This window comes from Haemaphysalis longicornis, unplaced genomic scaffold (genome assembly GCF_048455015.1).
Source record: "Haemaphysalis longicornis isolate Haplotype H1 unplaced genomic scaffold, Haemaphysalis longicornis Haplotype H1 scaffold_1, whole genome shotgun sequence".
In the NCBI taxonomy this organism is placed as follows: domain Eukaryota; kingdom Metazoa; phylum Arthropoda; class Arachnida; order Ixodida; family Ixodidae; genus Haemaphysalis; species Haemaphysalis longicornis.
In genome coordinates, this window is record NW_027526203.1 from 144,284,809 (window position 1) to 144,298,594 (window position 13,786).

At 49.4% G+C, this 13,786-nt stretch overlaps 1 protein-coding gene across 1 annotated transcript; it reads left to right on the top strand.

Annotated features, from left to right (window-relative positions):
* The first annotated feature begins 504 nt into the window (after positions 1–504).
* On the top strand, positions 505–1,897 carry LOC144137551 (NEDD8-conjugating enzyme Ubc12-like). The gene has a single exon (XM_077669486.1). The coding sequence runs from the start codon at positions 591–593 to the stop codon at positions 1,140–1,142; it is 552 nt and encodes a 183-aa protein (XP_077525612.1). The 5' UTR covers positions 505–590; the 3' UTR covers positions 1,143–1,897.
* The last annotated feature ends 11,889 nt before the right edge of the window (positions 1,898–13,786 follow it).

Consider the following 13,786-nt stretch of genomic DNA (forward strand, 5'->3'; position numbering starts at 1 on the left):
CTTCAGCGTGTACACAAGCTTTGCCACGCAAAGCTTTCTTTGCCGCTGCACCGCAAACGTCGTCTGCGTGGATTTGCAAAATCTTCCCCCCGTTCTCTTTCAAAACCGGAGGTTGCGTGCTTACGTTGGGGCTCTCCTATTGGCTAGTCGCTGAGGCCACTTCCGGGAGGCGAGCGACTGTTTTAGACGTCTAGTTAGTCTAACTAGACGTCTAAAGGAATAAAGCTTCGTAGGCTGTCTACGAAGAACGCAGCATACAAAACCATAACACACAGCGCAACGCAAAAAAAAAAAAAAAAAAAAAGACAGAAACTGGGCACACGACCCGGCGCTGCAATCGGGCTCGAGGAGTGCGAAAAAATTATTCGCGCTAGGAGTGCGGATAGGGACAGCCGAACGCGCGAAAGTGGCGATGACAGCGCTTTGGCGCGAACGGCAGCGGGCCGAATGAGGTAAAGAGCCGGCGGGCAGCCAAAGGCAGCCTCGACTCCTGTCGTAGGCGTCGTTCGCGCTGCATTGTGGGATCGGCGCTAGGCTTGTCTGCGTGGTGGTGCCTCCTTGTGCGTGCGGCGTAGCGGACCAGTGTGAGAATGATCAAGCTCTTTTCGCTCAAGCAGCAGCAGAAGGATGGCGAAGCGGCCGGCAACAAACCTGCGAACCAGAAGCGTGCCTCGGCCGCCCAACTGCGTATCACGAAAGACATCAACGAGCTGAACCTGCCCAAGACCTGTCAGATGGAGTTCCCCGACCCGGACGATCTGCTCAGCTTCAAGCTGGTCATCTGCCCCGACGAGGGCTTCTACCGCAACGGACGCTTCGTGTTCAGCTTCCGCGTCAGCCCAAACTACCCGCACGAGCCGCCCAAGGTCAAGTGCGACACCATGGTGTACCACCCGAACATCGACCTGGACGGTAACGTGTGCCTGAACATTCTGCGCGAGGACTGGAAGCCCGTGCTGACGGTCAACTCTATCGTGTACGGCCTCCAGTACCTCTTCCTCGAGCCCAACCCCGAGGACCCGCTCAACAAGGAGGCCGCCGAGGTTCTGCAGAGCAACCGGCGGCTCTTCGAGCAGAACGTCAAGAAGGCGATGCTGGGCGGCTACGTCGGCTCGACGTACTTTGAACGCTGCATGAAGTAGTTCTTCCATTTCTCCTCCCTTCGAGGGGTCTGCGGGGGGGGTTGTAAAGGAAATAAATTGCGCGCGATGCTGGTGCTGACGCTGCTGCCGCCGCCGCCGCTGCTAGGTCCCGTTCGACGTGCCTCATGTTGCCCTTTCGCTGTGGATTCCTTTGTGTCGCTTGCCCCCTGCCCCCGAGCGCCGCTTCGCGCGAGTGTGCACACGTTCGATGCCTCTCCAAGTGCCAGCGCGCATTCTTTGCGGGAGCAGCGGTCAGAATGCAGACAGTGAGACCTGGCCCCAGCCGACGGCCCCGCACGTGCCGTCGCACCCACTGACGACGCCCGCCGCTGAAGCGGGAACGAGAGCCTACAACTGGCCCCGCTGCCCCTTTCGGGCCCGCCGCGCCATGGGCAGGCGCGGGCCACGCTTTCCCCGTCTGGGCACGGACGACCAGAAGCGCACACCGAAGCACTGCACGAAGAGAAATTCTGCTTGACAGGGCCTCCAACAGCCGCCAAATCGCGCACTCTGCTCTGGGATGTTTGTACTGTCGTGGCCCTTCAGAAAGCGTCGTTTGCCGTGCACAGCCTTTTGCTGTAGTTTGTGTGTTTGGCCTTCGCGTACTACGGTGCATGTCACCTTGGCAGACAAACCTTTATTTACCCTTGTCTTATTAATAGGTTGCTGTGTTAGGAGAAAAAAAATGCTCTTACTTATAGCACATGTCCGTGTTTAACCCTGGGTCGAGTGAATAAAAAGAACACTGGTTGCAATTGCAGGCCTGTGTTGTTTTCAAAACGGCCACAGCTGTAAATGGGTTACGGGGCCCAGATGTTACGGGGCCCAGAGCATTACTCCCAAGGGCGTTTTCGTTAGTTGCCCCTCAAAGAACAAGAGGTTTTTAAAGACGATAGTCTTTCTTGGGCTACTTAAACCCAGAAATTTTGGTCTGTCTGTATGTCTGTCCGTCTGTCTGTCTGTAACTCGATTCAGCCACCCGGCCAAAGCAAAACAATGCCTGCGCAATAGTCTTATATAGTCACAGCTACATCTACCCGTCTATGTCTGGTGTAATGTTCATACTTGTCAACATTGTTTAAGAAGAACAAGACATTACGCAAATATGAGACAACAAATCAATACAGCAGTGATATTTGCAGTGTTCCTTTATAAAAAAATCAAACATGCTTGATTTTGCGAAATTAAATATTTCATCAACTGCAGAAAAAGAATTCACTCCGCCGTCGCCTGCTGTCACCCGCGCCACTATAGCTTCTGGTGCCATTTTAAGAAATCAACCGGCAACAGTTACGCAAGGTTCCACTAGATAGCTTACACGTTCTGCTTGCAACGCACGTGGAGTCGGGAAACGCGGTTCTATAAACGTTGAAGTAGGGCGCCTCGATTAACGCGCGTCTTCGCCGTACGGCAGCGTTCGCATCGAGACACCCGGTTTGGAGCAGTGGAACGCGGGAAATTTGAAATGATTTAAGCAAACCTTTGGCATCTTTACCTTGCGAGGAGCGCGACGCAAGAGGAACAACATGAGTGGTGAGCGGGAAAGCGAAGGGAGGCATTTACTTCGCAAAAGCCGATAAAGACTCTTGTCTTTTGACGGCATTTGCAACGAAAGGAGCACATACACGGCCAATTTTTTAATTGCACAGTTTAGGCGGCACAAAAGCTGTGAAGCTGCTTCACCAACAAATGTCTACGACTGGCCACTGCACAATGCTCTCTGGTGAAGGCAAGAGATATAACTTCCCGCTGTTCGCTGAAGGCATTACCGTTGGCAAGGTCCTCGACTAGTTCGCTAAGTTGTTCTGGGGCGGTATTCTCGAGTTTTGTCCCTTTTGCGTCCCTTTCAAAAGTGTCCCTTTTGGCGAGCCCTGATTGGCTAAAAGTATACAACCGGAAGTGACGTAACGCAAGCCCAACAAACCTACTGCCAACACCCACTGCTTAACCGGAAGTACGTCACGATGAAAGGGACTCAAAAGGGACAGTCACGAGAATACCGCCCCTGGTCAGTGTGTCTGCTTGTGCATGGTTTCTGTATTGTCAGGTGTAATGATGCATTTCTCAAGCTTCGTCTGGTTACTTGGAAATATTTCTACTTTACAGTGCACTGAAAAACTCTTGCGCCCAAAGACGACCATAGTGGAGTGCATGGTATCTATGTCGACTGAGCCTGGAAAAATTATTTCGAGATACATACCTTCTGAAGTCACCCCATGGCTGCACCTGACATCAATGTTTCTTTTCGGCTTCTGTTGTGCCACGATGCTTTGAAGCAACTGCAAAGCAACTGAACAAAGTTGACAATGGCCAGTCATCAAACGTTGCTCAAGGCCCTGCCGAGAAGATGCTTTGCTTGTACTTCAAAATGCCCACCCAGCTGGTTCAGTCCACTGGCTTGGCTGAGGAAATGGCGGCTAAAAAAGTGGGTCTGCGCTTGCCACACACTGGCATCTTCTAGCAGCCTATGAAAGGTCATCCAGAACAAAGGCCCGAGAGAAGGATGGATGTAGCCTCTTTTCAGTCGGTACCCGAGCTTGTCCTCCCAGCAGTGGTTGCGAGTGCCTCGGGGCTGGCTGGCCGCTGCACAAGTGAGCAGTGGTGATGCCGTCCGAAGGATTACACAAGTTCTCCGTACGATAGGAAGGCTCAGTTGTGTCACAATCAAAGGAACACTGAATATGACAACAGGCGTATTTACGCACACAGTTGCAACTGACTGTTCACAGGAATTCCCAGCGGTCTAGCCGTGCCTTTCGACTGCCCTGTCACACGAGCGCCTTCTCAATTCACCTTCCCCGATTCACCAGTAGCCATGGTTTCCATGCAGTAGCACCATTAGCCCACCTTTGATGGTTTCGTGGAAAGCATCATTCGTGAAGCCTCCTTTGTTTTTCCAGTTTATACATCACTGACGCACTGGTTGATATGCAGCACTGAAAAGGGGAGACACTGGCATGTGGTGGCTCCACGTTGGGTCTAACGTTTCGATTTGAGCTCTCACGTTGGCACCTGCAGCTAGACGTGTTGTTATGTGGAGCCTATTCACGAGACGCTGTTTAACAGTGTTACAATTTTAAGTATAGGATCGTCAACTGGTACCCACAGGAAAAAGTACTGGGGTGCCGGATACGGCAACAGACCTCATATCGCAACATTAGGCCTAAGCACCAGCACAGTTGCTGCTTTTATGCCCGACGGTTGCTCCATTTATTCCAGCAAAAGGATATGGCACAGCACATACCAGCAGTGGTGCGGTGGTCTGCAGAAGACCTCGAAGTGAAGCGACGTTCCATGCCCAAATAGGTACAAGCCCGGCAATTCCTGTGTGCGGCCAGCGCTATCTACTGGTTCACAAGGATTGGATTGGATTGATTAAACTTTATTTAGGCCGGCAGAACGACGTTTTTACGCGCCGCGACGCGGGCCTCGGCGTCGTCCTGGTGGCTACTCATCCGAGACGTGAGCTCGCCGTTGCCGACTCGCGAGTCTCATGCCTTGCGAGCGCCCGCAGGACCTGCTGGACGGCCCAGTGTTGATTTTCGTAGGTGTAGCTCCTTGCGGCTTCTGCAAGCCGTGGCGGGATGGTTCTTGACCTCGCTTCCATTGGGCTCGTGACACAGTTCCATAAGATGTGTTTCTGGTCTGCAGTCTCCCTGCAGCAGAGCTGGCACATGGCAGTAGGGTATGCTTCCGGATACAAGGAACATTCCTCCTATTCTTTTGAGCAACTACTGAGAAAGAGAATAAATCTTTATTTGTTGTTCATGGTGAAACAAAGCTCGAAGAAACGACGACAACCAAGAGGAACAAATACAACAGGACAAAGCGATTCTTTGGGATTCTACTGCCGTTGTATTTGTTCCTCCTGGTGGTCGTCGTTTCTTTGAGCTTTGTTTCACCGTGAACCCGTACCAACTCGTCCAGTTTTCTTTGTTACTTCTTTATTTGTCGTCCCATGAGAAGCATCCCTAATGTGGGATTCCTTGGCTTTGACTGGCTGTCCTCGCTCGGGTAACCAAGTTGAGCCCAAACCCGGACACCCAGAAACTGCTGAAAAAGCTCCACTGTTCAGCCTCAGCAGCCTAGGGGTAGAATCATGTGTATTGGAACAAACACCCTGGGTTCAAGGCACAGAATTTTTTTCCCCAAGACGATTTTTTTTTTGGTATAAAATATTTTCTTGGCTCAATTCTACACATTCTTTCCGTACATAAGCTAGGTTGGTTGGGTATCTCTTAGGTCACTTTAGAGGTTGGGCGTGGCATATTAACATGTTTCATGAACATTCTACATCACGCTGGAAGTGCCTGGCTTGTAACGGAACATCACAAAACAAAGTGTGTGCGTGCCCGACAGTTGCTGCTATTAGTCCGACAAAGTAACCACAGAGAAGTACATTGGTGTACTGGAGTGTGTTGTACACTTTATAAGGAGGCTGGGGCCATCTATATTTTCTCCAGAGCTGAGTAGGTTATCCAATTTCAACCACCCTTTGGAAGCCTGTGAAGGAGGAGGAGGAGAAAAAACTTTATTCGACTGAAGAACTGGTAGGTGGGCGGGGTCCTTAGTCCAGCACTCCGTCGGTTCCACCCGCTGTCTTCGCCCTTTCGGTGAGCCATAACTGCCTATTTGGGTCAGAGCTGGCAAGCTCACTCTCCCACTGCTCGTAGGTAGGACTGGGAATTGGTTTCAAGCCTGAGTTATTCTGGCACTCCCAGACCATATGATATAGAGTAGCACGTTGGCCGCAGTAATTGCACGGGGGGTATAGAGTGTGGGGTGAATGGCGTGCAGTCTCGTGGGGTGTGGGAACATGTTTGCTTGTAGACGGCGGAAGGTCACTTCTTGTTCTTTGGACAGTGAGTCAGCTCCTGACAGGTAAGTGCATCGGGATAGCCCGTAGTGTTGTGTTATGTTGCTGAAAGTAGTGGGAGTCTGCATGGTTGTCAACCTGTGAAGCGACTCCCGTTTTAATTCAATACCCAAAGCATCCATGTTGGCTTCATGCCATGGGTTGGTGCTGGCTTCTCTGGGAGCGACAGCCGCAACCAGCATCCTCTGTGCAAATTTGTGTGGAAATCTGATGAGGCTCAGATACGAGCTGCCTGCCAAGTATGCCTCCCAGCCCCTTCACTGCTACCCAGGAGGGAGCCCCACTAGCAAGCCTCCACGTCTAAGCACATCTACTGCCTGAAAGGGTTTTCACTGCAGCCCAGAAATGGCAGCGGGTGCCACAAAATTTCAGCTGGAAAATTTGGTGCGCCCGTTAGAAGAAAAATTATTGAAAATTCATTAAAATGGTCCCTTTAACGTGCTTCCAAGGATGAACCAAGGAGTTCTTATGGCCCTTCCAGGGCTGTCGTGTGGTGTCGGAGGAAGTGCTGCTGGGACCTTGGCCAGACGCGAAGCGTTTCTACAAGGCATTTAAAGCTGTGCTGACATTTCTGCGCAGCAGCGGCCTCTCAGAGATATTTTAGTTGAGGCCCGTCCGGCTTAACTTTAACACATACACCGTATCGGTATAGGCATCTTGTATACATAGCCCTGTATTTATTTCTCCACCATCTTCATCTCTCTCGTCCTCTATCCACACTCTTTCCTCCACTTTCCCTTCCCACACACAGAATAGCTGGCCCAATATACTACCGTCAGGCCGACCTTTCTGTGTTTATTTCATTTCAATAAAATTCCTCCCTCTTCCAGGGCTACTAAGCAATGATTGACTTTTTACTTTAAATGCAAGATCTTGTCTTTCAGAACTTTCAAATTCTGTTTCATGAAAAAATTATGCTTTGTCTATTTAGAAAAAAATACGGCCGGCACCGTTTCCCTTCTTTATGACGCGTCACATATAGCGATGAGAGACCACCTATGACTTCATTAAAGTCCGGAATGAGCAGGAAATACATGCGTGATTCCACTGCACGATGGCAGCTTGCACCAGAAATTGTCATACAGTTGAACCTCATTAGGCATGGATGTAAGAGATAAATGGGTATAAGAGACACTATTCATCCACATGAATGGCTGCCCTATCTTTGCCATTAAATTGAGCTCTTTTATAAAAGAAATCGGACGTAGAAGATCGCTGGTTATAAAGGACAAGTTATCTTTAAAAATGATAAACAATCTTGCTTGTAACAAACATTTTAATTTTAGATGCGGTGCCATTAGTCCACTAACTCCAGTTGTAGAATCAAAGGGGATGACAGGCACAACTTCAGCAAACACACACTGGTTCAGTCAGCTGTGAAATGACGACAAGAAGCCCTGCCAATGAAAATGCAACTTACAGAAGAGGCTAAAGCTTACCAATGTGCATATGAGCGTGACCGCATGCGGGCTCCTGCGCAAGCCAAGAATACTGGGAGTGCGCAGTGGGCTCTCCCACTTGCGTAGCTCCCAGTCAAGAAGCACTGCAAATGTTGAGTCCTGCAAGTGTGATGAACAGCCACAGCACACAGTGGAAGACGCTGTGCACTATACTCATCAGGCTTGTGAACTCGACATGTGCTATTCATCTTTTGCGAACAGTGAGAGGAGAGAAAGCTTATCTTTCAATTTTGGTCAACAATCTCGCTTGTAACAGACATTTTAACTTTAGATGCAGTGCCTTTGTAAAAAACAGCGTAAAAGCTGTTGTAAAAAACAGTGTAAATGCAGTCATGAAGCAAACAAAGATTCAGAACGATTTCATAAATTCTGGGGGCCAAACATAAATTACAATGAACCTTTTACAACATGCTGTAAAATTCTTTTGGGCTCATTTCAGTCGTACGGGGCCCACTTTGAACTAGGGGTTGATTGTTTAGTGAAAACATGGCTCCCTGCTGATAAGAGTCCTCTCATATAAGAGACAGAAACTGGTCCCCCATACATGTCTCTTATAAAAAGGTTAATCTGTATTTTGTCATGGGGGCCAACAAAGGCAATCAATGCCCCACAATGCTATGACCCACCACCATGCAGCCTGTGCGGGCTCGGTCATGGCCACCTTGTAAATATTGTAAACAGATCGTTCATCATCCCCAGCCGTGGCTTGTGTACTGCCACGTGATGATGATGGTTGGTTTTTTATGGTGCAAGGCCGACTAAGGGCAATGAGCGCCAGAGAAAAGGTTATTTAATGAAGTGAAGTGGTTACCACAAAAAGGTAGGTAAAAAAAACGTGTCAACCGAACATAGTAAAATCAGTCAAAGATAATGGTGATGGCTGGTGTATAGGGCCAGATTTGATTATGCGCGATAGGAAATGAGGTTTAAAAACTTAACGTCTGACAAATACTCAAACACACGTTTCACGGAAACCATGGCATCGTCACCTAGAAACAGCGATGGATGTAGTGGGATATGTTGTCTGTAGAGTTCTCTGAAGTGTTTGTGTCGTGTTGTGTCAAGTGCCTTGCATTGTATGAGTATGTGGATTACGGATAGGCCCTCTGCACACCTGCCACACAGGGGTCTTGGAGATCCCGTGGGAATGTGTTGCATGCGTGTGGCCCATCCGTAATCGAGCCAGGGTAACTTCGTTGTGCCTGTTGTGTGTGTCAGTGGTGTATGCTCCCAAGAGTGTCTTTATAATGTGTAGTTTGTTGTCAGTCTGTTGATTCCAGTGTGCCTGCCATGTTGTGTCTGATGTGTGATTTGAGGTCGGTGTAGGGTATTGTTGTTATGTCAACTGTAGTTGTAAGGGAAGCAGCGGCCGCCATTCGGTCTGCGGTCTCATTACCTGGAATTCCAGAGTGCTCTGGCACCCAGCACACGGTAACTTCAAGGTTTAACGCATACACAGACATAATAGTATTAATGAGAGCATTGACCACATGGTTTTTAGACTTCTGTGAGGATAATGTATGTACAACACTTAAAGAATCAGTATAAATTACAGATTTCGGAATTCGATTTAGAACAATATGTTTAACTACAAGAAGTATGCCATAGGCCTCTGCCATAAAGATACTTGTATTTCTATTCATAGTTCTACTGACATTAAAGGTGCCACCATGTGCAGCACAGGAAACAGTTGTGGCAGTTTTTGAAGCATCCGTGTAAAATTCAGCACACTTATATTTGTGCTGCAGGGACAAGAAATGTTGCACGATCGCGCTTCTAGGCACTCTGTTTTTCTCGACACTTGTAAAAGATACATCACATGGTATCAGGCGAAGCTGCCACGGTACTAGAAGTTCAGTAGCGGAGGTTTTGTAGGTGTCTGAGAACATGACATCAAGTTGTGACGCTTCTTCTCTTACTCTGAAAGCGAAGGGAGCAGAGACTGACGGACGATTAGTAAGAAGTTGAGGTATGGATGTATCATAAAAAACTGATGTAAAAGGATGGTGAGGCATTGATGAGATTTTAAAAGCATAAAGCAGGTCTGTGTAAGCTCGCTGACGTTCTAGGCTCCATTTGTTGCACTCTACATACAGACTTTCGACTGGACTAGTCCGAAAGGCACCACACGACAAGCGGAGCCCTAGATGAAGCACAGGGTCCAGCATTCTGAGGGATGTTTTAGTGGCTGACCCATAGACAACGCTACCATAGTCCAATTGTGAACCTATCAAGCTGGTAAAAACACGTAAAAGAAGTTGTTTGTCAGCACCAAAAGAAATGTATGACAGAACCTTCAGGATAGTCAGTGTTTTTAAGCATTTAAGTTTTAGTTGTTTTATGAGTGGGATAAATATGAGCTTTTTGTCAAAGATTATACCTAAAAACTTGTGTTCCTTTTTGACAGGAATCGAGACACCATTGAGATGAATGTCTGGATCCGGCCGGATGCCACGCCTCTTGGAAAACAAGGCACAAGTGCACTTCCCTGGATTAAATTTAAAACCGTTGCTATCTGCCCAACCAGCTAGCTTGTTAACACCAAGCTGGACTTGGCGCTCGCAGACAGACAGGTTACAAGACTTAAAGGATAATTGTACGTCGTCTACATAAATTGAGCAGGAAATCGACGGTGGCAATGCCTTCCTAAGGGAATTCATTTTCACAATAAAAAGGGTGCAACTTAACACTCCACCTTGTGGCACTCCATTTTCCTGCACATGAACCCTAGAAAGTGCAGTTCCAACTCGCACGCGAAACGTTCTTTCAGACAGGTAACTGGCAAGCGTGTTCATCATGTTACCTGACATGCCAAAGGACTTCAAATCGCTGAGGATGCCGTACCGCCAAGCAGTATCGTACGCCTTTTCAAGATCAAAGAAGACTGTCATACAGTACTGCTTGTGGAGGAAAGCATCTTTGATATAAGACTCTAATGCAACGAGTTGATCGTTGGTAGATCGCCCCGCCCTGAAGCCTGCCTGGCAGCTCTCGAGAAGACCATTGTACTCTAAGAAGTACACGAGTCTCCTGTTTATCATCTTCTCGAAGAACTTACACAGGCAGCTTGTCAGGGCAATAGGACGATAACTGGCAGGAGAGGAAGGGTCCTTCCCTTCCTTTAGGAAAGCCACTACTATGGCCTCCCTCCAAGAGCGTGGAAAGTGCCCCGAAAGAAATATTTTATTGTAGAGGTCAAGAAGTGTTTCAAGCGTGTCTGCATGTAAGTGTTGTATCATTGTGTATGAAATCCTGTCTGCACCTGGAGCTGAAGGTTTACAAGTACCGAGTGCGAATTTCAGCTCATGAAGTGAAAAGGGGGTGTTATTAGATGAGTTCAACTTATTACTGTCTCGCAAGGACTTCTTCTCACATGATGCTTTGTGTTTAATGAAAGTGTTGGTGTAGTGTGCTGAGCTGGACACGTGTTCGAAGTGTTGTGCAAGCGTGTTGGCCTGGTCTTCGAGTGTGCCCCCTGTTGTGCTAACCAGGGGCAGGCTGTGTGTCTGTTGTCCTTTTAGTTTGCGTATTCGTGTCCAGACTTTGTGAGTGTCGGTGTATGAGTTGATAGAAGTGAGGAAGGCGCGCTAACTCTCCCTTTTCGCCTCACGACACACACGCTTCCCAAGAGCCTTTGCCCGTTTAAAGGAAATGAGATTATCTGGCGTGGGGTACCGGCGAAGGACACCCCACGCCTTGTTCTGGGCCTCTCGTGCCCGCCTACAGTCCTCGTTCCACCAGGGCCTCCTTGGGTTGCGGGACGCACTGGAGGCCTGGGGCATGGACTTTTTGGCGGCGTCGAGTATGTGTGCCGTGACGAGTTGGGCTGCTTCCTCCACATTTAGGTGTTTTATGGTTGTGTGGTGTAGTTTAGATGTTTCTGTGAATGTACTCCAGTTTGCTTTTGATTCATTAAACCTGTTATGGGAAGATGGACTGCATGGGCCTTTACCTACGTACGTTAGGGAAGTGGGGAAGTGGTCACTACCATATGGGTCCGTGCCCATGCTCCACTCAAGACATGGAAAGAGAATTGCAGAACCAATAGCCAAGTCAAGATGCGAGTATGTATTGTGCCCTAAGTTATGGTAGGTGGGCTGTTTTTTGTTGAAAAGGCATGCTCCGGAGGATGTAAGAAACTTCTCTATCAGGCGACCTCGGGCATCCGTTCTAGAGGAGCCCCAAAGAGCGTTGTGTGCATTAAGGTCGCCTGTTAGGATGTATACGGTTCGGGCAGCTGGTCGACCAGCGCCTCGAAATCAGAGCTCGAAAGTGCATGATCAGGAGGAATGTAAATGGAGCATACCGTTATCAACCTATTAAATATTATCGTACGGATTGCTACAGCCTCAAGGACAGTGTTCAGAGTGACAGGGTGGCAGGCTAAGGATTTCCAGGCGACAATTGCCACACCTCCTGAAGAGTGTGTGCAGCCAACCCTGTCCTTTCTGAATACCATGTACCTATTTAAGAAATTTGTTTGTTTAGAATTGAGGTGGGTTTCCTGGAGACACATGATACTTGGCTGACTGGCATGCAGAATCTCATACGCATCGTCAAGATTTTTAAGGAGGCCTCTGCAGTTCCATTGGATGATGTTTTCTTTTCCCATTATTTAAATTGAAGGATAACTGGAGTGTGTGTGTGTGTGTTCATGTGTCGTCTTTCGGGGCTGTTATTCTAGGATTTTCAGGCTTTTCTGTCGGCTTGGACATCGAAGGCCACTCCTTGCGCTGCGTTGCAGGCAGGAATGGCGTGACATCCATCTCCTCATCGGATGCCAGAAGGGTGCCCGGCGGACCAGGCCCCCCGGACTTGGCCCCCTTTCAGGAGCCCTTCGTTTGAGCCGCCACCGCCGAGGGCGTCCGGGGCACCAGAGGTGGCACGGGAGGTGCGGTGGCAGTAGGAGCCGATGCGGGGCCCCCGGTGTCCATCTGGTCGGCACCCTCCAACGCACTGGAGGACGGGGAGGCAGAGGCGGGAGCGGCACCGGTCCCTACAGAAGAGGTTGTCACCACAACCACTGCTGCCTCAGCAGGCGGCGTGGCAACGGATTGGGATGCCTGAGGCACCCCAGGGCGGGGCGGAGGAGGGACCAGGTCAGACTCACTGAACTGGGTCCCTGTGGACACCAGACGCCGCTCCGCCCCCCGGCGAGCCGCGTCGGCGTACCTCCCCAGGGGGAAAGAGGCGAACCTCTTCCGCGCCTCTGGGAAGGTGATGTTCTCAGTGACCTTCACATTTATGATCGCCTTCTCCTGATTAAACTTCTCGCATTTTCGAGAGTAGGCAGCGTGGGGTCCCTGGCAGTTGGCGCAAGTGAGGGTTGATGATGGACAATTGTCAGATGAATGATCATGCTGAGCGCACTTTGCGCAGGTCAGACGGCCCCGGCAGGAGTTGGTTCCGTGCCTGAACCGCTGGCACTTAAAGCAGCGGCGCAGGTTCGGAATGTAAGGACGAATGGAGCATCGGATGAACCCTACGTTGATATGGTCAGGAAGTGAGGAGCAGTTGAAGGTCAGGATAATATGTTTCGTGGGGATTATCTTATCATCTCTACACATCGTGATGCGGCGCACGGCTGTGACACCCTGATCCTTTACACCTTCAAGAATGTCGGCATCTGTCTCGTTAAGAAGATCTGCCTCAGAGATCACACCCTGCGAGCTATTCAGGCTGCGGTGGGGTGTGACCCTGATGTCCAGATCGACCATTTTCGTCTGACCAAGAAGTGTGGTTGCCTGCTGCTGGTTTTTTACTTCAACAAGGACCTCACCTGTGCGTTGTTTTTTGGCATTATAGGTTTTCCCAATTATTCCATCAAGGTATTTTGTAATCAAAAATACTGATTGTGAAGCAAGAGGGCGGGCTGTGTCAAGAGATTCGATAACAAGGAAACGAGAGCATTTGTCTGGCTTTGGGAAGCTCATGCTTGGAAGTGGAGGAAAAGATACTTGGTGCGGCCCCTTTTCAGGGACCGATCACGTTTGGAGGGGGGTTTTGAATTTTCCATACAGCATAGAAAAAAGCAGGGGACGGGGGTACTTTCTTCTCAAACCTTACCCTGATAGCCTGAGAGGTCCCGGAGCTCCCTGCCTGGTAAACAGACAGGGAGCCCATCGGCCGGAGCTTGACCTGGGCTCCGACGGCCACCGTTTGAGGCTTCTACCCTTCACCTTTAAACACATCACCACGGTAGGTTACAGTTTATGTTGGGGGCTCGGGGTCCGCGGTGTCGCCAACACCGTCACCATGAATACTCAAGGTGCCCCGTACTGCCACGTGATAACAATACAAATAGACAC

Excerpts from the sequence above, each read along its gene's own strand:
- LOC144137551 (XM_077669486.1), top strand. The coding sequence starts at position 591 with ATGATCAAGCTCTTTTCGCTCAAGCAGCAGCAGAAGGATGGCGAAGCG.